This window comes from Aedes albopictus, chromosome 3 (assembly GCF_035046485.1).
Source record: "Aedes albopictus strain Foshan chromosome 3, AalbF5, whole genome shotgun sequence".
Lineage (NCBI taxonomy): Eukaryota > Metazoa > Arthropoda > Insecta > Diptera > Culicidae > Aedes > Aedes albopictus.
Genome location: NC_085138.1, coordinates 383,582,386 through 383,607,813, shown reverse-complemented (window position 1 = coordinate 383,607,813; position 25,428 = coordinate 383,582,386). Strand labels below are relative to the sequence as shown.

Sequence of the window (25,428 nt, the reverse complement as noted above, 5' to 3'; positions counted from 1 at the left end):
GCCCCTAATCCCCCTAATAGGTTGTTTTGTACGTCTGAACATTGACAAAACGCATTTTTTTTTTTGGGCTTTATCCCTGGGATAGCAATTTGATCGCTCGGAAGTTCTCACACTCCAACGTGCTACCTTTCTTGTAGATGGGGCACATGACCACTTCCTTCCACTCCTCCGGTAGATGTTCGGTCTCTCAGATCCGGACTATTAGCCGGTACAGGGCAGGACGCCAACTATTCCAGGCCCATCTTGATGAGTTCAGCTGCTCACCAACTGACTTGCTGTTCTTGGGTTGTTGGATAGCTTCCTTAACCCGTTTCGGTCCTAGTTGGGAATTTAATTTCAAAAAATCACTGTGACTTCATTTTCCAACCGATTTTTACGAAATTTTGTACGAAGATCGCGCTACATCTCTAGTTGTATGGAAAAATATTAAAATGGTATTTTGGTCCTTGGGGTCTGAGTTATTGAAGGGGTTATATGGGTCAAATCAGGTCAAAAATGGACCAACTTCCTTTTAACCACTGATTACTTGTAAAAAACACATGCAATATGATTGCAAACATGTTCAATTATCTTTTTATTATTACAGACGCATAGTTTGAGTAAATTGGGATTGTCTGGTTTTGGTTCCGGATGTTCCGGGTCGCGTTTGGGGTGCGTTCGGAGGACACTTCTCAAACGTTCCCTACACATGACATTTTTTCTCGCATAATTCTAAAAACAGGCTTGTCATGATTCATTCTTCATAATTTTGCATACTAAGTATATTGAAGGAATATTCAAAGGTTTTTTCTGACATATTGGCCGCCATCCCGGATGTTCCGGGAACCTGGGACCATCCGGGGTAGTGGTCATATTCCAAAAAGTTGTGAAACATGGCTTGCGACATATCAATCTTCATGATTTTGCAAAACAAGTATGTTAGAGGAGAATTCAGACGTTTTTGGGCATATTGGCCACAACTCCGGATCTTCCGGGAACCTGGAACCACTCGGGGAAGTGGCCATTTTCAAAATGTTATTAAACATGGCTTGCGACATATCAATCTTCATGATTTTGCAAATCAAGTATGTTAGAGGAGACTTCATAGGTTTTTGGACATATTGGCCACAATTACGGATGTTCCGGGAACTTGGTACCACCTGGGGAAGTGGCCATTTTCCAAACAATTATAAAACATTGCTTGCTACATATCAATCTTCATGATTTTGCAAAACAAGTATGTTAGAGGAGAATTTAGAGGTTTTTGGATGCATTGGCTACGATCCCGGATGTTCCGGGAACCTGGAACCATCCGGGAAAGTGACTATTTCCCAAACATTTATGAAACAAGGCTTGCGACATATCAATCTTCATGATTTTGCAAAACAAGTAAGTTAGAGTAGATTTCAGAGATTGTTGAACATATTGGCTGCCATCCTGGATGTTCCGGGAACCTGGAACCACCCGGGGAAGTGGCCATTTTCCAAATTGTTATGAAACATGGTTTGCGACATATCAATCTTCATGATTTTGCAAATGAAGTATGTTAGAGTGGAATTCAGCGGTTTTTGGACATATTGGCTACCACCTTGAATATTGTGGTAACCGGGGACCACCCAGGGAAGTGACCATGCCCCAATGAATTATGCAACATGGCTTGCGACATATCAATCTTCATGATTTTGTAAATTAGGTGGGTTAGAGGAGAATACAGATGGTTGTGGACATATTGGATAATACTCCGGATGATCTGGGAACTTGCAGCCAACCAAGGAAGTGGCCATTTTCCCGGAACATCCAGACATGGTTGCCAATATGTCCAAAAATTTCTGAACTCCAATCTTACATACTTGTTTGGCAAAATCATGAAGATTGATATGTCGCAATCCATGTTTCATATTTGTTTGGAAAATGGCCACTTCCCCAGGTGGTTCCAGGTTCCCGGAACATCCGAAATTGTGGCCAATATGTCCAAAAATATTCGAATTCTACTCTAATATACTTGTTTTGCAAAATCATGAAGACTGATATGTCGCAAGCCGTGTTGCATAACTGTTTGGGGACCACTTCCCGGGTGATTCCAGGTTCCCGGAACATCCGGAATTGTGACCAATATGTCCAAAAACCTCTGAATTCTCCTCTAACATACTTGTTTTGCAAAATAATGAAGATTGATATGTCGCAAGCCATGTTTCATAACAATTTGGAAAATGGTCACTACTTCGGGTGGTTCCAGGTTCCCTGAACATACGGAATTGTGGCCAATATGTCCAAAAACCTCTAAATTCTCCTCTAACATACTTGTTTTACAAAATCATGAAGATTGATATGTCGCATGCCTTGTTTCATAATTGTTTGGAAAATGGCCACTTCCCCAGGTGTTCCCAGGTTCCCGGAACATCCGGGATGGTGGCCAATATGTCCAAAAACCTCTGAATTCTACTATAACATACTTGTTTTGCAAAATCATGAAGATTGATATGTCGCAAACCATGTTTCATAACTAATTGAGAAATGGTCACTTCCTCGGGTGGTTCCAGGTTCCGGGAACATCCGGAATTGTGGCCAATATGTCCAAAAACCTGTAAATTCTCCTCTAACATACTTCGTTTGCAAAATCATGAAGATTGATATGTCGCAAGCTATGTTTCAGACCTGTTTGGAAAATGGCCACTTCCCCGGGTGTTCCCAGGTTCCCGGAACATCCGGGATGGTGGCCAATATGTCCAAAAACCTCTGAATTCTACTCTAACATACTTGTTTTGCAAAATCATGAAGATTGATATATCGCAAACCATGTTTCATAACTATTTGAGAAATGGCCACTTCCTCGGGTGGTTCCAGGTTCCCGGAACATCCGGAATTGTGGCCAATATGTCCAAAAACCTGTAAATTCTCCTCTAACATACTTCGTTTGTAAAATCATGAAGATTGATATGTCGCAAGCCATGTTTCAGACCTGTTTGGAAAATGGCCACTTCCCCGGGTGTTCCCAGGTTCCCGGAACATCCGGGATGGCGGCCAATATGTCTAAAAACCTCTGAATTCTACTCTAACATACTTGTTTTACAAAATCATGAAGATTGATATGTCGCAAGCCATGTTTCATAACTGTTTGGAAAATGGCCACTTCCCCGGATGGTCCCAGGTTCCCGGAACATCTGGGATGGCGGCCAATATGTCAAAAAAACCTTTGAATATTCCTTCAATATACTTAGTATGCAAAATTATGAAGAATGAATCATGACAAGCCTGTTTTTAGAATTATGCGAGAAAAAATGTCATGTGTAGGGAACGTTTGAGAAGTGTCCTCCGAACGCACCCCAAACGCGACCCGGAACATCCGGTACCAAAACCAGACAATCCCAATTTACTCAAACTATGCGTCTGTAATAATAAAAAGATAATTGAACATGTTTGCAATCATATTGCATGTGTTTTTTACAAGTAATCAGTGGTTAAAAGGAAGTTGGTCCATTTTTGACCTGATTTGACCCATATAACCCCTTCAATAACTCAGACCCCAAGGACCAAAATACCATTTTAATATTTTTCCATACAACTAGAGATGTAGCGCGATCTTCGTACAAAATTTCGTAAAAATCGGTTGGAAAATGAAGTCACAGTGATTTTTTGAAATTAAATTCCCAACTAGGACCGAAACGGGTTAAGCCTCATTTTGCATTAGGGTCATTTTTGACTCAAACCGTAGACTACGTCAGCGAGCTGTGGACATTCTTTCGTTGATTGGGCACCAACCGATCGCCTTTGCATATCGCCCATCACTATAAAAGCTATTCCCAGCTAGAGTGTATTGCGGCGGTAGATATGGTAACCTCTAAACGATCGCACCGCACAGTGGCTGATTTCGTCATTTTAGCGCGCTTAATTAATAACTTTTTTACTATGAAGTCCAGCGTCATGGTGTCTTCGGGAAAGTTTTTCACTATAATAAGGAGCTTCTTTTGAGCTTCTGTGAAAAATGATCAATCCCCCTAAAAGTGGGATAGAAAATTTATTTTTTGAATTTTTCAAGATACGAGGTTGATGTCTTTACAAAAGTTGTAGAAAATGTTGTTTGGAGCAACTTTGCTGAAGACACCAATGGAGTGAATGGAGTGAATCAAAGGGAATAGTTGTATCAATCATGTTTATGGTTTTGGGACTGGTCCTTACCTACCTTCCGATGTGGACGATATTTGCATGGGGTTTGCGATAGTCATTCCTGGATGGGGCCTGATGGGGACACTATGGTTTCCTTGGGTAGTTGAACACAGCAAAAATTTCTGAAAATTACACCAGACGTAAAATAAATTGCATATGAATTTCTATTTTATTTCACTGAATTTTACATTAAAGATTTTCTTGTATGGAATGTTGAATACAAGCTTCATACTGAGAGCAAGCAGTAAATATATAAACGGATGGAAAAATTATAGACACTATAGATTCCATAGACTCGCGAAGGCGAAGACAACTGTAGCCAAACGAACTGTCAGTTCGTGTAGCCAAACGAGCATGACGTCACGATTTCAATAGCTATAATGGATTATGTGACGTCATATTTGCTCGGTACACTCTAAATTCACGGTAAAACACACTAAAATCGTATTGCTCAACCATGTCTCCGCGAGTCTATGGAATCTATAGTGTTTATAGGAAAAATGTGTGCGATATGACGGAGTGCTTTTGTTACAGGTATATGCTGTAACATTTTTTAACTGTGAAGGTTTCCTTAGCGCCTTAACAGTAGTTTCCTCGGGATTTGTCAGGATAAACACTTAGTTAACCATTTTTTTAATGTTCATTTCACAACTTTTACAAACATTACACTTTATTTAAACTACATTTATTCAAACATTAAAACTACAAATATTGGCCAGTTTCCATTGAAATACGCTCAGTTTGTTCAGTCTCGTAATATACACGAATCTTATATTTCTATTCCAAATCATAGCTATTATCGGTGGTTCATTTTGTTCCGGATTTTCCTATTAGATCACCGTCTAGGAGTTCCTCAACAGTGTTTAAACCAAAACATTTAGTTTAGATGCGTGAGCGATTTCAGATAAATACCTGTTTGGATTTCCCTAGGAGTTTCTTTTGTGATTCCTCGAGGATGTGCTTGTGGTTGATCCAGGACTTTCTTCTGTGATTCCTACAGGAGTCTGGAATTACTTTAGTAGTTTCTTCTGGGATTACTTTAGTTTTTTTTTGTGATTTATCTTGGAGTGCTTTCGGGATCCTTCCAGGAAATCCTTCTGGAAACCCTCTAATCGTTCCATAGGGGACTTATACAAAAATTCCTTTGAGATTCTTCCAGTTGGAGTTCTACTAGAATTTCTTCTGGGATTCTTCCAAGAATAGATTCTAAAATTGTCTCCTCAAGAATTGCTATAAGTTTCCCAGAAATTCCTCCAGAATTACCCTGGGAATTTCTCCAAAATTTCCGCAGAAATTTCTCCAGGAGTACCTTCGCGGATTTTTTTTTCCAGTTAAACGAGAAGCCCTCTTGACTCTCTCGAGAATGAGCCCAGGAGCTCTCCAGGCATTCCTCCATGGCACTTCCACGGGAATTTCTTTAGTAATACCCCGAAGATTCCTCCAGCGTTTGTGATAGAGTCCCCCAGGATTTTACTGGAAATTTGTCCGTTATAACTCTGGAAATCACTGCATAAATATTCCGGAAATTCCCTCCAGGACTTCTACTTCAGGAGTTCACCATTAAGTTCCCCATCAATAATGCATGCATCTCTACAGGATTGCCTGGGAGTCACAATTAAAAAAAGACTTAGTCGGGCATATTTCCACGAGCTTCAAAATCGCTTGGAATCCCTCCGGAATTTCTCGGAAATTCCTCCATAATATCCACGGAAATTACCCGAGAATTCCTCCAGGAGTCCCTCAAAAATTCATCTTGATGATCTATTAAAATACCTCTACGAGTTCCTAAGGAACTCCTCCAGGACTTCCCGTGAAATCCTCCACGAGTTGTCCCAAGAGTTCCTCCAGAAATTTGTCCTGGGATCCCTTCAGGGATTCCTCCAGAAGTTCCAAGAGTACCCATGGTAGTTCCCCGAGGATTCCTCGAGTGTCCTTCAAAGTTTTGTCTAGGAGTTTCCTTCAGGTAATTTTCACAAGAGTGCTTCCAGAAAATTTCTCCTTGGAGTTTTCCAGGGATTCAACCAGGAATTTTCTCAGGAATTCCTCCATGGATTCCCTCGGGAATTACTCCAGCAATTCCTTTAGAAATTTCTCCCGGAATTCCTGCAGAGGTTCCTTCAGGAATGACCTCAGGGGTTCCTTGACGAATTCCTTCATGAGTTCATCCATAAAATAATTAAGGTTCCATCAGAAATTCGTCCAGGAATTTCTCCAACAACTAATCCAGAGATTTCTTCAGAAATTCCTCTAGGGGTTCTTTCAGAAATTCCTCCAAAGATTTTTCCAGGAATTCTTTCAGGAATTCCTCCAGGGATTCCACCAGGAATTCATATAGAAATTCCTCCAAGAATTTCTCCAGAATACCTCCAAGACTTTCTCCAGGACCAACTGCTAATTCATCTAGGAGTTCATCAAATGATTTCTTCAGAAATTCTTCCACGATGTTCTCCAGAAATTCTTCCAGGAATTCATGCAAAAATTCATCCTGGAGTTACTTTAGCGATTCCTTCAGGGGTTCTTCCAGGAAATTCCACAAGGGATGACTTTTGGAATTCCTCCAGGAATTGTCCTAGAAGCTCCAACAAGAACCCTTTCAGGGATGCCTTCACAGATTCCTCATGGATTCAACCAAGAATTCATCCAGAGATTCCTCCTGAAATTTCTCCAGGAATTCCTCCAGGAAGATTGCCAGGGATTCCTTCAGGAATAATCTTAGGAATTCCATCACGAATTCCTCCAAGGATTCTTCCAGAAAATCATCCAGGTATTCCTCCAGAAATTACTACAGAGCTGCTTCACAAATTCATCCAGAAATTCCTCCAACAAATACTCCAGGGATTTATTCAGGAATTCCTCATGGGATTCTTCCAGAAATTTGTCCATGAATTCTTCCAGAGGTTCCATCAAGAATTCTTCCAATAATTGCTCCAGAGATTCAACCATGAATTTCTCCAGGTAATCTCTTCGTCTTCGGGTAATTTCTTCAGAAATTCCTGCAAAAATTTCTCCAGGAACTGCTAATTCATCTGGGAGTTCATCAAAGGATTGCTTCAGAAATTCTTCTACGGTGTCCTCCGGAAATTCTTCCAGGGATTCCTCCAGGAATTCATGCGCAAATTTATACCGGAGTTACTCCATTAATTCCTACAGGGGTTCTTCTAGGAATTTCTCACAGGGATTCCTCCTGAAATTCCTGCAGGAATTGCCCAAGGGATTTTACCAAGAATTCTTCCAAGGATTCCTCCCGGATTCATCCAGAGTTCATCCCGTAGTTCCGCCAGGAAATCCTACAGGATCCCTCCAGCAATTCCTCAGCGAAATCTTGCAAGGTTTCCTCCTTAATTCCTTCAAAGTTTCATCCGGGATCCTTCAGGAATTCCATCTCAAATTCATTCAGAAATTCCTTTAGGGACTTCTCAAGAAATTCATCAAGGCATTCCTCCACGGCTTCCCTGTGAGATTCCTCCAAAGAATTTATGGAGGAATCTTTGAAGGAATTAGTTGAGAATTTCCTGAAGCAATTCCAAGCATTTCTCCAGGGATTCCTTCATGAATGCCTCCTGGAATTTCTCCAGGATATACTCCAGCCTACTGGACAGAGACAAAGCACTACGTACGTCTGACGCACGCACGGTCTGCTTAGGAGATAGGGTAGGTAATCAAACTTTTAACCATATTGCGGCTTTCTGAAGCAGTGCAAATTTTAAGTGATTTTTTCTCCCACATGGAAATAATTTGCTACGGCAAAATCGTATGTACATGAAAGCCACGGGTATAAGCTTTCTGTCAAATGGTAAAAAGTTTATATTTGCACCGAATTTCATTGAAATATTCGATTTTTCATTAACAATGATTTTAATCTTAATTTGAACCATCGTAATCATAATTTGAACCAATTTTAATCTTAATTTGAACTACTGGCGGCAGCAGCTCGAGCAACTCACAAAACAGCCAATTCCATGCTTAACAATTAAAAATCACATGAATCTGCTAATTCGCATACCAATTTTTCATTAGGCAGTGGAATCTCATCTCAGAATGTTCGAAATTCTTTAGGAATTTGGAAACTAAATTTGGAATTTTTCATCCCCCAAGAGTAAACAAAGCAACCACTAGCGCAATCTACAGACCAACACTAGAAGCTCACCCCCGTTTACTAGTTCAAATTTAGATTAGAAATGGTTCAACTTAAGATAACATTCTCAAAGCAAGAATCACTTAAATTTGATAATTTTATGACAAATAATGCGGAATATTATTCGGTTGGTCGATTCTACGATAAATAAGCTTCCATTTGACGTATTCACTTATTGCGTGTGATGCAATGCATGAGCTGTACGAGTGCACCGAAAATGGGCTTTCTCTGGGGGGAAATAGGTGAAATCACAGTGATTTTTCAATTGCCTGTTTTCCATGACAAAAACGCTTTTTTCAATGCTTTTAAAGTCCATGTTATCAGGTTATATTACGGAAAGCTGTTTAACATCTTTTTCGGGACAATATTTGCCTAAAAAGTACGTCGTTTTAATGAATTTCGAAATGGTTCAAATTAAGATTACAATTTGACTAGTTCAAAGTTTGATTTCTTACCCTATATTGAATTTTGTCAGTCAAAAATTCCGATTTCCAACTGCACGGATAATATTTGACTCATCCAGTATTCGTTCATGTAATGCTGTGTTCACACTACAATCTAAATAACATGTTATTTGAATTATCACAAAAGACAATAGTCTATTTTACGAAACGACAACAGTGTTGATATTGGTATTAACACTCACGGACTTGAGCGCAACCTCCTGTCAAATTTTCATTCATTAAATGAGCGATCAGCTGATCCGAAACGTCTCGTAAAATGGCTCATAACGTCTCACTACACTCAAACCTCCATTACGTAGGATCCATTTAGGTAAAATCTATTTAGGTCCCTCCATTTAGGTAACGTTACCTAAATGGAATTTGATTGTGTTCAGATTAGTTGGAGTACTTAAGATTAGGTATAAGGTTCGCTTACGGGAAAGAAGTAGTGAGTGGTGTTAAGGGGATATGGTGGAAGAGGAGTGGGATGCAATGTTGAGATATATCCCCTAAACCCCCCCCCCCCTCCTTCCATGCAGTTTTGGAAAGTGTCAGTATCCCGCGTCATTTTCAGCTGAAATTTAGACCATCCTTCCATCATTCAATTGATATCAGCTCCAGCATTGATGACGTCAAACCCGACATCAACCTATCATTCACCTGTTTTTATTTTGGCCACCAAACCCAACGTAGACCCTACAGTTGTTCGATGTTGGTATAACAATGGCCCAACATACGATAAAAATTTACCCGACTTTGACCCGACATTCAATAATTTTTCAGTCTGGCGGAATTTTGCAGGGTTTTTCGTGTTTCGGCCCAGCTAGTCACTTGAATGACAATTCTAAGACCCTCCAAAACCCCCGAAAACGCCCCTAAAGTCCCTCCGCTCCTGAAACCCATCCCTTCCTGAAACTCCTTGAAAGCCAACATGACCCCCTTTAAATCTCCCAGTAACTCTCCCTTCTTAAACTTCTTTGCAACCTTGTACTCCTTTTAGGTAATAAACTGAATCCATTTAAGTAATGAATCCATTTAGGTAAAAATTCTATTTAGGTGTATCTTGAAGTGATATTCATGGATACACTTTGAATATCATGTTTATCAATTCAAACATTGCATAAGATTCATTCCATTTTTTTTTTCTCCAATAAACCCCACTGTGCCCTGCTTGATAGATGAAATGTCATGACATGACACGCCGGCTTCGGCGTGTCCTCAATTCTGTACCGTATTGACAATCCTCATCGGGCGGTGGTGTCGGACACTTGCCTCCAAATTCGCTGCTGAGACGTGAGAGCGTAACAAGCAAAACGCCGATGACCGAACCGAGGGAGGTAAAAGAACGACCAGAATGCGCGATGTATAGAGACAGATGGAACACCCGCCGCTTAAGAATCATTCCCAGAGTTTCGGCAATTTTGTGCGAAGCGATTGAAATATAGTTTTTTTCGCTCCGCCGAACCTATTCATCGTTGTTATGGATGAGATTACAAAACATGCCATCTCGATGGGCTCTTTGGGCTAGCCGTTTTGCCGATGCACGTCTGGTGATATGATTACCTACCTACCTGGCAGATATGCTAAGCACGCATTCCCTTTGAAAGCAATACGTGACGTTCTTTGACGCTGGGCCTGATGGGAGAAGAGTTGGTAGGTCACACGCGAGTTTCTAATTCTTCCATATTTGGCGCTGACAAACGTATAGTTGACAGACCTTCCACTTACGTTTTTGCATTTAATTAATTTATTAGAGTTTTTGTGGGAGTTGCACCCGATTCTTCGAGCGAACCGCTACAATCATTGTTCGTTTCTGGAAAAAAGTTGTGGACGAAGCGAAGCACGAGCGAAAGCCGCGCTATTCATGGCAGCAATAAAATGTGGCTGGTGGTTGTTATTGCACGTTGTAAGCGACATGTTTATGAAGTGCTTTTAGTTCACATTAGGCTGAGAATACTTCGAGGATGGTGACTGCCCATGTGTAAGCTGCGTTTTGAACCGGAGGTGAAGTCTTTGGCGCGTGGCTGACGACGGACCGTTATTTTCAATTAGAGAACTGAGACAGCCACAATCAGGGTCCCATTTCGACTGAATCAAGTAAAGTTTGTGATGAGGAAAGTTTGAGATATGTTCCTAATTTGAAACGTTTCAGAAAAATATACCTGATTGCTATTTCAAGTCATTTCAACTTTTCTCTGCAGTCTTCAATGCATTTTAGATCTAAATCCGAACTATTTTCAGCACGAACTCTTACTGGCAATCAATCAGTCAATGTCCCTCAACAAGTCCACCCACTTGTGTGAGATGCACTTCAGAGAAAACCAAACCAGCACCACTTGAATTTCGGTTTCTGCAGACATCCCAACGTCCAACCATTTGTTCACTCACTCGTGTCAAACGACCGGGAATGAAAATCTAATCTACTAAATTTTCCAATTCTGCTTTTTCCGGACTCAAGTGTCCGACTCACCGCACTCTGGTGCCGTGCCCGAATTGATTGTTTTCCCTTACTTATCCTTCTTCTTGTCGTTCTCCGTATTTTCCACTTGCAGATGTCCGGTCTGGTGATACTGGCCGTCACGGTGTGGACCGTCTTCTGGAAGCATCAGTACGTGTCGCTCCTGTCGACGACAAACTACGCCATCGGAACGTACTCGCTGCTGGCGGCCGGGCTGTTGGCCCTCTTGGGCGGATTCATCGGGTGCTGTGGAGTGTGGCGGGAGCAGCGACCGATGCTGCTGTTGGTAAGGAAATTTTGACAAAGAATACTCATTGTTTATTTTAAAACTTCAGCTTTTACGTATAATTCGTGATAAATGTTTAGTTTAATTAAAATCATTTAGTTAAAAAGCATAAAAAAACAACAATTAGAGCTTTCAGATAAGGCTCTTTAAAAGTAAAATCTTAATTAATACACCTAGAGAAGAGAATTGTCGGACAAAAGAGGAACACAACAAGCAACAAAAAAGGCACGGCGATTACTTTTTGTCCATACTGGTAACAGATAATAGGGTATTTTTTTTTTATTATCGTACAAATTGGGCCGAAGGGTCTCAGATTTTCATAAAACTTTTTCGACAGGCGAGGCTCATGGATATATGAACAAAAAAAAAATTGAGAAAAAATCAGGGTCGCCTATTTTCCCGGAAAACTCAGGTGGAAATTTGTTGTTTTCCCCTGACACTACTTACTTTGAAAAATCATAACTCAAGAATGAAGCATCGTAGAAACAAAGTGTTTTTTTTTATATAAAAGCAAATTTTCTCAGAAATCCAAAAAAAAATATGAACTGGAAAAAAATTCCCACAGAGCTTTCCCCAGTTGAGAAAATTCGTAAAGAAAAGCCGGAAAAACTATGCCTGAACTCGTGGAAATTTTTCAAAAAAATATTTTTGAGAAGGTAATTTTATAAACTTTGATCGCTGAAATTTTTGGAATGCACTTTTTCTCGTTTTTGAGTTATAGCCAATTTTATGAAAAATGACCATACAATATAGGCTAACATATATTTTTGAAGAGAGGCATTCCACATTCCGCAGGGAACGTATAGCCATAACAATATTGTGGAGCCTCGTGGCCGTGCGGTTAGCGTCACCAAGCGTTTAGCCGTACCATGCCAATGGGTGAGGGTTCGATCCCCGCCCCGAGTGATGAAACTTTTCGCAAGAAATGTTTCTTCCTCGTATCCACTGGTGCTCGTAATGTATGTCGTGTCCGTTGTCTAGTGTTACGTTTCGTTCAGTCTGTCCAGCCTCTGGCTGAAGACGGTGTCCGTGTGTTTTACCATATGAGAAGAAGAATGCCATTTGTGGACTCCGGGCATCTTCGTTATACCAAATATGTCCATATTTCATGATTTAAGTGTTAAAAACAGTTGCCATCTTGAATTTTGGGCCGCCATATTGGATACTCTGATCGCCATATTTGAACCCGGGACATCATAACCATACCACACCCTAAAACCACTTAGCACCTAGAATGTGTAAGCCCTACTCATAAGTGCATAATTTCCAGACCACACAAAAATGTGTAACAGTTAAACATTCACAAAAACAGCTCGTACACTCATCTAGATGCGAAATGTTGTTTTTTTTTGTTTTCCAAAGTCACTAGTAAGCCTAGCTAGATTGCCGTACACATTTTTTTTGCGGACAGAGAAGCTGATTTTGTAAATGTTCAAGTCTTACACATTTTTGGTGTAGTCTGGAAATTTAGCATATTAGTGCTGAGCGGCGTGCAAATATACCCATATTTATGGTATTAGAACCTGAAACACTATAAACAACAGCCATCTTGGATTTGTGGCCGTCATCTTGAATATTCTAGTCGTCATATTAGGACTCCGAGCATCTTCCCCATACCAAATGCAATGTTATATAACCTCAGACACCTTTAAATAGCCTCCATCTTGAAATGTGAGCCGCCATCTTGGATTTTGGACCGCCATCTTGGGTATTTTGGTCTCCATTTTCGGACTCAGGACATCTTCCCCAAACTAAATATACCCATCTTGCATGATTTAAGAATTATAATGGACTTTCTGGAGAACTTCCGCCATCTTGAAAGTTGAGGCCGCCATTTTGGTTTTGTGGCCGCCATCTTTGGTTCTGGTTGTCATATTCGAACTCCGGGCATCTTCCCCATACCAAATATACCCTTACTGCATGGTTTTGAAACCTCAAACACCTTGAAATAGCCGCCAGCTTGGATTTTGAGCCGCTGCGTTGAATTTTGGGAAAGGATCAGGGATTTTCCTGTCTCCATCGATAAACTCCGTACACAATTCTTCAACCATGCTAAAGGTTACAAAAGCCGGCTGAATTTGTCGCATCATGGGGTTTGGTTCAGTTTTTTATATGGCCAGTTCCACTAGTGCTGATCCGGATCACTAAAATGGCCATAACTCTGTAACGCCTCAGCCGAACCGAACCATTTTCAATAGCAAACAATACGGTAAAACTCTGGTTCGATTCGTACTAAAATCCGTAAAATTGGCCAACGGGCAGTGGAGTTAAAAGTGAGTGACCTTTTTTTTATCCGTATTAACGAGATTTTTAGCCCTGGGCTAGTTCATCTCGGGACCCTCGCTTTACTTCCCTTCCGAAGGAAGAACTCACATTGTGTGAGTGTGTCGGGAGTGGGATTCGATCCCAGGTCCTCGGCGTGATTGAGTGACCTTTTCGTACACAGACATACATACATACATACACATACACAGACATTTGCTCAATTCGTCGAATTGAGGTGCTTGGTATATGTGAAAATTCGTTTTTTTAGTGAACATATAGCCTTTCAGTACACTTTGGTGTACAAGAAAGGCAAAAATATAGGCGTGACTAGAAAAAAAAAGCACCAGAAAATTGCATTTTCTTTTATCATGAAGACGAGTCTTTAAAATATCTTTATCAAATTTGCTGATTTGGGGACTTTGTCTAGGAATTTAATTGGGAATTTGTCAATATATTTCAATGAACACTTCTTCAATGAGTCTTTGGCGAACTCCTTCACCAGCTGCTTTGAGGAATTTCTCCAAGAATTTCATCTGGAAATTCCTGAGCAATTCTGTGTAATTTTCCAAGAGATTCATAGTGCATAGTATTTTTTCAATAATTACTTCAGAAATTTATTCAGGGAATATTTATCAAGTAAACAGTTAAACTACAGACGGGGCAAACACTCCCGCGAACTACGAAGGTTGGAAGTCCAACTTTGACAAAGAATATCTCTGACGTTTTTGAACAGATTTCAAAGCTTTTATGCGATGGAAACGGACAGGTTTTGAAAACAAAATCCATTTTGAAGATGTCAAAAAAGATGCGTCTACCCAAAGTTATTAAGCAATTATCACTTCCTTGTTTGTTTTTTTTTCGCTCTAAATCATGTCTACAGCCGGAGTGACAATGTTTATTCAAAATTTGTGATTTTTCAGTACACCGATAATTTAACTTACCAAAAATACTTCAAAAATACCCTATGATTCACATAAACTAGACAATAAATTAAAATTCAAGGCGATGATTTTATTTCGTCCTAAATTGTTCGTAGGATTGTATTGGACATGTTTGATGAACAATGAAATTGTTCACATTACACTCTTATTTTGTTTTACCCAAATAACTACGGAAATTGCATATTTTTTTTACGAAATGATAACATGTAGTTTTTTAGCCTTGAATTGTTAGTAGCAGTTCAGGGAACATACTTGAAGAATAATAATGATGTTTTCATTACAATTTTGTTTCATTAAAAAAACACAGTGGTTAACAAATAAAAATTGTAAGTAATGCGTTATAGCTTTTTTTTTTTCTTGAAATTATTCGTGAAAGAGTACCGGGCATATTTGATTAACAAAAGTGACATTTCAATGACACTCTTAACCAGGCTTGGGCACAATCACCATCTTGACACAAAAAAAAGCCGCAACAACAACAACAATTATTATTATTATTATTATTAGCTTTATTAGGGAGATTTTCAGCCCGAGGCTGATTCATCTCCAAACAACAATTCCCTGCTTCATCCATCAACGCTACAGCCGACCGTCTCTATGCAATTTTTTTTTTCCATAGCTTGCATCAGTGGTTCCATCATGGCTTCTTCCAGAAATTCAATCAAGAATTCATCTAGGGATTCCACTAGACATTTTTTTTCCGGGATTTGTCCTGGGATATCTTTAGAGGTTCCTCCAGTAATTGTTCCAGTGCCTTTTTACGAGGTTTCCTTTAGGAATTTCACCAAAGATCCTTTAAGGTATTTCTGCAGGTATTCAGAGATTTCTACAGGGATTTTTCCATATATGCCTTCCAGAATTCCACTAGAGATTGCTCCAATAATTACATCTGGAATGATTCGAAGTATTTCTGCAGAAATGTATTCCTGAAATTATTTTAGAAAATTTTACTTAGATATTACATATTAAAAAAATACAGTATTGTTCCGATTTTATCACGCCATTCGCGTGTCAGTCCTTCATTTTTCATTAATTTGCTGTTACATTTGAGAGCAAGTGCTTCCCCTCTTCTTCAAGATAAATGTTGAAGGCGCGTTTTACGACGATAAAAATATTTAAAATGCGAATAGATTTTACAGAATATTTGAAAGCAGTTTTGAAAAGGGGCGTGATAAAATCGGAACAATACTGTACTCCAAGAATTGCTTGAAAAATTTGTACAAAAAAAACCTTTAGGGATCCTAGTATACCTTCAACAAATACTACAGACATTAATTTCTTCAATTTCTTTTATCCAGGAATATTCCAACAAAAACTCTTCCAGGTGTTTGCTAAGAAAGCTCTCCAGAGATTCCATAAAGAGTTCCTCATGGGGTGCTTCCGGGATTCCTCATAGAATTTCTTCAGAAATTATTTCAAGAGTTCCTCAAGGGATTCACTGGAAATTTCTTCTGTTATTCTTTCAAAAACGAATTCCGGTATCATTTTAAAAAATCCTGCAAGAACTCTTGTTGGGATTTCTTCAGAAACTCCTGCAGGAATTAATCCAGGATTTAAGGATTACCTCAGAAATTTCAGCGGTTTCTCCATTATTTCCCCTGAGAATTCTTCAGAAACTCCTCCTGGAATTCCCTCAGAAATCGAACTTTGAATTTCATCAGGAATAAATCTTGAGATTCCTCCAGGAACTCCTCAAGGAATTCCTTCGGAAATTCCTTACAGATTTCTTTTAAAGAATTACTCCAGGTATTCCTCCTGGCACTCCTCTAGGATTTCATTCAGGTATTTCTCCAGCGACTCCTGCAAGAGTTCTACCAAGAATTTCTCCAGGAATTACTCCAGGTATTTCCTGAGGGAATTTATTCAAGAATGAATCCCGGAATTCTTCCATGAATTCCTCCGAAAATTCTTCCAGGGTTTCCTCCAAGAATTAATCCAGGAATTCCTTCTCTCGGGTTTCCTCTACACATTCCTCTAGCATTTATTTCATGGATCCCTCCAGAAATTCCTCCGATGATTCCTGCAGTAATTTCTCCAGATAATCCTTCTGGGATTCCTCCTGGAACTCCACCAGAAATTTCTTCCTGAATTCCTCCAAAAATTTCTCCAGGAATTCCTCTAAAAATTTCTACAGGAATTCCTTCAGAAATTTCTCCATGGATTCCTTCCAGAATTCCTCCAGATATTCTTCCAGGAATTCATTCAGGGATCCCCAAGGTATTCGTTTGGGGATTCCTCCTGGAGTTCTTTTATGAATAGTTCCACGGAATTCCTGGAATTCCTCCAAAAAATCCTCTGGGAATTCCTCCAGAAATTTCTCTTGGATTTTTTTCAGAAATTTCTCTAGAAATTTCTCTAGGAATTTCTTCAGAAATTTCTCTTGGAATTTCTTCAGAAATATCTCCAGTTACTGCTTCCAGAATTTCTCTCGAGATTCCTCCAGGAATTCATTCAAGAATTCCTTCAGGAATTCTTCCAGGAATTCCTCCAGAAATCCTTCCAGGGTTTTCTCCAAGAATTGAATCCAGGAATTTCTTCTCCACGGTTTCCTCCACACATTCCTCCAGGAATTATTTCATGGATTCCTCCAGAAATTCCACCGATGATTCCTCCAGTAATTCTTCTAGAAATTCCAGGAATTCATTGAAGGATTCCTCAAAGAAGTGATTAAGGGATCCCTCCTGGAATTCTTCCATGAATAGTTCCATGGAATTTCCCCAAGATTTCCTATAGAGATTTGTCCAGGAATTCCTGCTGGGATTCCGCCTGGAACTTGTCCGGAAGTTCCTGCAGGAATTCCTGCAGGGTTCTTTCCAAGAATTTCTGGGGGAATTTTTCCAGGGCTCCATAAGAAATTCCCCCAGAAATTCCTCCCGGAGTTTTTACAGGAATTATTCCAAGAATTCCTCCAGAGGTTCCTGCATGAATTCCTCCTGAGATTCTTCTAGCCATTCTCTGAAGGATTTCTTCAGGAATCCTCCAAGAAATCCTCCAATGATTCTTTCAGAAATTCCCCAAGAAATTTCTCTGGGAATTTATCCAGGAAATAGCCCAGGTATTCCTCCAGGCATCATCATCATCATCTTGGAATTCCATCAGAAATTTCTCTAATGCTCCAGGCATTACTCCAGAAACTTCTCCAGGGATGCCTCCTTCAGAAATTTCTCCATTATCTTCTCCAGGGATTCCGACAGGAATTTGTCCTATAAATTCTCCAAGATTTCCTCCAGAAATACATCTAGGAATTGCTGAGAAAATTTGCTTATGATTTCATAAAAAAATGTGTCTACGATGCTTCGTTCTTCAGTTATGATTTTTCAAAGTAGATGGTGACTGTGGAAAATGTTTGTTTTCCACAGGAGTTTTCCGGAAAATTAGGCGATCCTGATTTGTTTCAATTTAGTTTTTGTTGGGGGGGGAACACCCACTTGCAAAGAGTTACACTCACTTGCTATTTTCTCAGCTCTGAAGCATGCAATCAAAAAACAACATATGGACTACTTTTGCCTTGTGATTTGGTATAAAACTTTGCCGAATAGAGTAGGGATCGCACGCGCATCTCAAACTCGTGACAGGGCTGTAAAAGTGACTCTCCACGAGGTGAATGTAATTTACATTCACCTCGTGGAGAGTTGCTTTCGCAGCTCCTTCACGACTTTGGTATGTGTGTGCGACCCCTACTCTATTCGGAAAAGTTTTAGACCAAACTACAAGGCAAAAGTCGTCCATACATCTTTTCTTGATTGCACGCTTCTGTGCTGAGAAAACTGCAAGTGAGTGTAACTCTTTGCAAGTGAGTGTTCCCATCCTTTATATATATACCGTCAAACGGGGTTACTTGCAACAGCGGTGTAACTTGCAACACGATGACATACACTAAATGTGAAGTATTTTCTAATAATAATGAAAACTAGTATGCCCTAGTATTCCGTTTATAGAGATTATGAGTATAAAAGATTGATTCAGTGGAAAAATTAGTTTTATTTATTTGTTTATTGTTTAGCTACACTGTTAAAACAGTTTGCTCATTTTATGTCATAAAAACAAGTATGAAAATCGTACTTCACTTCTCCCCTACGGTAAGTGCGATAAGTCTGATGACCTTGCTTGCAGTTAGGGAACCTAATAGTAAGCCTAGCTGAACGATAAAAGGTTGATAAACTTATCAACTAAGTAATGTAAAAAATCATTATAAAATTCGACAACCATTATGGGGTAACTTGCAACAGTTGAATTTGACTAAATCTTCAATTATTCATCTTCATTTTTCGATAATTTTGACAGAAATAACCGAAATGGATCATTCATTGATTACGTAACGCGTTCATTTTCAAATGACAACTCATTTTTTCCCATTTTTGCACGTGGCCGTCCAGTATTGTTAGGAAATACAATATTTTGAAGTTTTATTCATGTTTCATCTTGTTAAAAGTTCAATTTAGTTTATGGACGCATTGAAACAATCAGCAACATAAATTCTGAACCTAGTTGGAGTAAATTATTTCAGCTGAATACTCAAATTAGCGATTTTGATATTTACAAAGTTGAATAGGTGTGTTTCAATCAGGTTATTTTAGCTGAAATTGCCAAACATCACTTCTAACTGAAAACTACTTAAAGATGACTCACTCTATTTTTTTCAAGAAATGACAATAGTTGACATTTTGTAATGAATACCGAGTCACGAGATCCATATATGTTTTATATTTGAGGGACGTGAGACCTGTTGTTAACCGATATACTCTCGCTTACAATAGCTATCAACCCTTTCATGAAAAATGATATGTCAATTGGTTAGTTTACATCTTTCCAATGCATTTTTTCATGCATTACATCAAAAATATACAATACGACTAAGCACTAGAATGTTGGTGCTGTATAATGATAGCTAACTTAGCTTCATGTCCTGTGTTGCAAGTTACCCCACAGATGGGGAAACTTGCAACAAGCATGTATTTCGCACCTCGTGATTAGGTGGCAAAGTATTTTGGTAAATCGAGTACTGCATAGCATTCTACTCGGGGTAATTAGCGTACACGATGCTTTACAGGATGTTTAGAATGTTCAGATTTTTTGTGATATTGCTTCTAAGTCGAAAAGTGTTGCAAGTTACCCCATTTGACGGTATATATATGATCCCTACATATGAAAAAAAAATTCATGAACCTTCAGAACCTTCGTACTAATTTGTACGATAGTAAAAAAAAATCCCCCAATACTCCAGGCATTAGTTCACGAACTTTTCCAGAGATTCCGCATGGAATTTGTCCAGAAGGTTCTCCAGGATTTCCTCCAGAAATACATCTAGGAATTCCTTCTGTGATTTCTCGAAGAATTCCTCCAGGAATGCGTCCAGAAATTCCTCCAAGGATTCATCTACATTTTTTTCTAGTAATTCCTACAGGGATCTCTGATGCGGATTCTTCAGATTGAAATTTCTCGCATAATTGCTCTTCGGATTCGTCCAGGTTTACTTTCAGAAATTTGTCCAGGGATTCCTGGAGGTATTGCTCCGAGAATTCCTGTAATGATTTCTTCCGAAATTTCTCTCGGGATTTTTTCAAAAAAATATTCAGCGGTTGTTCAAAAATTTCAGTATTCCGTTCATAATCATTTTCAGGGATTCACTTAAGGGTTGTTTTTAGGATTAATTGTAGATTGTTTGAATAATTTGAAGGATTTCTAGAGGAATTCCTCCAGCGATTTGTACTGGAATTCTTTAAGATAATTTTGGAGGGACACAGATACCAAGAAATTCCCCAAGAAGTCATCCAGGAATTCTTTGACAATTATCTCCGAGAAGTCTTTAAGAAGTCCAATCATGAATACCTTCAAGATAACCCATTGCAGCACCAGCTTTTAAATATATTAAAACTTCTTCAATGACCATTTTAATTTGTGCATTGTTTGATAGACGCACAAATACACCTGGCCCACGAAATAAAAGAAATTAACTGTGACCGACTAGAAATCACCTCCAGCATGGTTTTAATGAATACACTCGCGTTTACGCTTCAGCTACATGGATCATTTCTTATTATGTGACATCTATTCTCACTAGGAATTCAAAAACTTTTGCAGGAATTACAATCCATTCAAGCAGATTTTTTTCCCCACATGATACTTGAATTCCACAAAGAAGCACTTAGCACTCATTCCAAGTGTGGATAAACTTTATTGTTATTTTTCCAATACATGTAAAAGAATAATATCAATAATGAAATCTCAATACTTTGCCTCACTTTGCCTAGGGTATAACTTTTTTCACAGCCGTCGGATCACTTCGCGGTCTTCGACAAAGTTGTTTGGCATATAGTCGCCTACAATAATACCAAAGAATTTGATTATTGAACGCTTACAGCGCCACCTAGCGGCAAAATTCGAAAACTTAAAATTTCTGTATACATTTGGCCAAGTAGGCAAACCGTTCATGCAAGTACGAACCTAGCCACTTCACCAACCAGTTTGGAAAACCAAGTCGCTCGAGTTTCTTTAACGTTAGTTCGTGGGGGACTTTATCAAAAGCTTTGGCAAAGTCTACGTAGATACCATCCATTTGGCAGCGTTTTTCCATGCTTGAGTTTAGCGCACTTGCTTATACCATGAGATTTGTAGTAGTGGACCTGTTTTTCACAAACCCATGTTGGTACTGCGATATTAGAGGTTTTGCTGCTATGTACATTTTCTCGTGCACCATTAGTTCCAATGTCTTGGCTGAGCAACAAAGAATGGAAATCGGCCTATAGTTTGAAACGTCATGAATATTTCCAGCTTTGTGGATGGGCGTGACTGTAGAGAGCTTCCAGACATCCGGAAAGACAGCTGACGATAGCGACAAGTTGAATAATCGGCAAATGGGTGGTCCGAGTTCATTAGCGCATCGTTGAATGAAAGCTGGAGGCAATTTATCCGGTCCAGGACCTTTGGACGGATCCACAGAGTTTAAAGCACTTATGACGTCAGCTGTAGTGAATGTGAGAAGCGGAAGATGAATATTATGCGATGGCAGAGAATTCAACGGTCCTGGCGAATCCGGAGGAGGTTCTGCATTATAAACGGATTTGAAATAATCGGCGAAAAGCTCCACTGATCCTGCGGCGTCGTGACTGGTTCTATCGCCGAAAGAAACCTCCGAAGGAATCGAATGTGAACCCTTTCTACTTTTGAAGAAACGCCAGAAAGAGATAGGATTCGTTTTCACCTCATCTTAAATGCGAAAGATATACTCACGGAACGAAGAAGATAAGCACTCGTTATACTCCGTCTCGAGGCTACAAAGAAGGATCCTGTTATCGTCACTTCGATAACGCATAAAGCGGCGACGAACTTTCCGGAGAACATTGCGGCGATGTCGTAGTTCGGCAGTCTACCACGACTGACTATTTGAATGCCGAAGGGAAGGTCTGCGGAGCGGAGTGTGTCTGCTGATGATGTCAAAAAGCAGAGAGTAGAACTTATCGACTGCTTCGTTGACGTTGTCAACGGTAAGAACTTCGTCCCAATTCGTCAAATGAAGATCTTCCATGACTGCGTCATAATTACACCGGTTAAATTCGAGGTCATGAATGTCTGAAATTCCGTCGAAACTATCGTTGATACTATGCGTGGTCAAGTGCAGGACAAATGGTTTATGGTGACGGTCACAAGATAAAATCGGCGATGGCACTTCAATCAGTTCAACTTCGCTGCTGTTCTTTACGAAGGCCAAGTCAAGCATTCTACCGTTGGCATTACATACATTACAAATCTGCTGTAGTCCAGTAGTAATCATGTGTTCGGCAAATGCAAGCTTCTGCTCAGTAGAAGCATTCGATGGGAGGAAAGAATTAACATCGTCATCGTGGTACCAAATCAAACGTGGCAGATTGTAATCACCGACAATCACCACAGAATCGCCGGATGCTGCCTTGTTGAGAATTTGTTCCACGCAGTCGGAGTGTGCGACAAATTTCCCAGGGTCACTGTTTGGCCTCAAATGGTCCACTGCACGAATTTATGCTGGCCTGCTTACTCTCACTGAAAATTTGACGTATGAGCGGTGCCGACACCGCTCAAACGTCAAATTTCGTGTGAGAGTAAGCAGGCCAAAATAAACTCGTGCAATAATCCATTGATACCACAAACAAATATAGATTTGGTTGCCAAGGATATCTTCACAACAACTTGTTCAAGCACTTCGGATCGGTCAAGCTGGACTGCAATACTCGCAACAGACTTCTTAACAGCGATAAGTGCGCCACCCCCTCTCTGCAAATGACTTGTGGCGCTGTTTCGATCACAGCGGTAAATGTTGTAGTTCGATGATAACTCAGCATTGTTGACATCGCTGTTAAGCCATGTTTCGGTCAGCACGAGAACGTCATAATCGCAAGAGGAGGTTCGTGAGAAAAAATCGTTGGTTTTGGTACGCATCCCACCGACGTTTTGATAATAGATGGTGAAAGGGATAGATTCTCCTCTCACTGGCGGCAAAACGGCGGCTGGAGGCGAGAGGGTGTGATTAGATGGTGAAAAGCAGCGCATGGAACAGAGTGCATCGGGATGGCTCTGAATTGCAAAACAGTCCACCGATTCTTCAGGATTTAACGTTGGAGGTTGGATGGTGCTCTCGGTGTATCGGTTAGGACGATGGGGTTGGGTGTCGCCACTTCTGGTCTCCAAAAAAACTGCTTTTTGCTCCCAGCATTTTCAAATTCGCGGAAGCGTATTCCACGAGGCCAAGAGTTTCGGGTGATAGTGCAAGAGGCTTCAGCTCAACTGGTATTCCAATCTTGTACGATACGAAGGTGAGCGTTCTGATGTCTTTCCCACGTGGTACAAGTTTAACCACTTGGGGATTCGTAGTCTGCAATTTGGACTCTACCAGTTCACGAACTTTGTCTTCCGGAACATCCGGCAGAATACCCGACAAGTACAACCAGAAATTGGCGGTATCCGGAGCAGCAGTGTCAGGAACAACAAGGTCCTCAACCGCTGAACTAGTACCGACACAGCACATTGATTTAGCCGGACGATGAGAAGCAATGTCGTCTTCCCCGTCGTTCTCCCGTGAGCGCTTAGCTCTGCCAGAAGGTGCACGCGGTGTACGGTAGAGAGAAGCTTGTGTACGGGGCACAGCGTTAATCAACGTCTTGAAATTTGAATGGATTTCGTATTTGATATCTGCCAATATGCGGATTTCATCGATTCGATCACAGATTCGTTTGCCTTGTTAACAGATACCAGCGAATTAGCAAAGCGTGCCTTAGAAATCAGATTTTTGCATGCCGTGCACATCCAGACGAGATGCATGTTTGCTTTGTACGAAGCATACATGTCTTCTGCCAATCCGGAGCATCTCATGCAAACCGTTGATGAGCAGAAACCGCCACATTTAATCGACTCACCATCGATGGTATGTGTGCTATTTCTCAAATGTCCGTCATTTCGGCAAAACTGGCAGCACTGGAAAAATGCAGCTAGTGACGGATAGATGGCCACTCCAAAGCAATTGAAAAAATATCCGTTCAGCAACAATGACAGATGGACGTGAGAAGTGCTTAGATGATTGTTTTTCCTTACGTGTCTCAGGATCTCAGCTTAAATTTAAACACATATTATGCCAAATAAATGTCTGTTATAGATCTATGTTTGTCACCACGACAGTGGTTTTCAGATTTTTTTTCTAATTTTCATATATAAGCCATGAAAAATTTCTGAGGAGAGGGGGCCTGGCCTGGGAGGGGGCCTGGCGGATCATTGGCTACACGCAGAACTCGATGTACACAGCGCAACGAGTAACTTTCACGCAGCGACCGAAAAGACAAAAGAATTTTCACGCAGATTTGTGTAACACCGGATCAACACAAAAAATGTGCTGATCCGGTGTTACACAAATCTGCGTGAAAATTCTTTTGTCTTTTTGCTCGCTGCGTGAAAGTTACTCGTGCGCTGTGTTGTTTCATTTAAGGGTGTACGCCAATGATATTTAGGTGAGGATTGACCGCAACAATGAGATATCAATGAAAACATGAGCGAATCTTCTTCTTAGTTTAGTCATTTTTGATTTTCTGACTTTGCAATCACGGAGCCATGTATAAATGCTCTTTGGGGCTGTCCATAAACCACGTGGTCATTTTTTTGGGACTTCTCAACCCCCCCCCCCCCCCCCCCCCCGCGTGGTCATTAGTCCATACAAAATTTTTTTTTCGTCCATACAAAATGGTCATTGGCCGAACCCCCCCCCCCCCTCATGACCACGTGGTTTATGGACAGCCCCTTTACGCAATTTGCCTTTGATATCAGCCCATCACTCACTCCTGCGGTGAATATGAGTGGGTCATGTTATTAACCATGATTTATGTCATCTAATAACGTTCATGTATTGCTCACACCTTTCGGCTATTATAACCACCATGACTCGTCGTCGCCGGCTCGCTGACAGACAGAACGACCCTTCACGAGGGGAGCAATATTGTGGTGCGACGTTGAAGAGTAGAACGTTGAAGCGTCATATCCATCCCGAGGCATGACGTGTTAAAATGCCTTTAACCCATATTCGGACGTGTGGGTCGCTGGCTCTCTGGCACCTTCACCGACGACACCGGGTATAGGACAGGCAAATCCTATGGGTATATTTTCTCATTATCGCACTCGGAAGAGGAAGGTAACCAGCTGGATAAGTACCCTCGAGCGGCGGCGTGACCCCTCTTGAACCGGCAGCCCGAGACATAGGTCCAAATTAAATTATTCCAAAATGACCACATCATCAACGGCTT

At 40.4% G+C, this 25,428-nt stretch overlaps 1 protein-coding gene across 8 annotated transcripts in view; it reads left to right on the top strand.

Moving 5' to 3' along the window:
• LOC109400777 (CD151 antigen) overlaps positions 1 to 25,428 on the top strand; it is a 323,911-nt gene that overhangs the window by 269,523 nt on the left and 28,960 nt on the right. For all 8 annotated transcript variants that reach the window (XM_029869553.2, XM_029869588.2, XM_062855865.1 and 5 more), the window contains one exon: positions 11,274 to 11,465. In XM_029869553.2, coding sequence (XP_029725413.2) covers positions 11,274 to 11,465 — 192 coding nt within the window. The remainder of the gene's footprint in view (positions 1 to 11,273; positions 11,466 to 25,428) is intronic.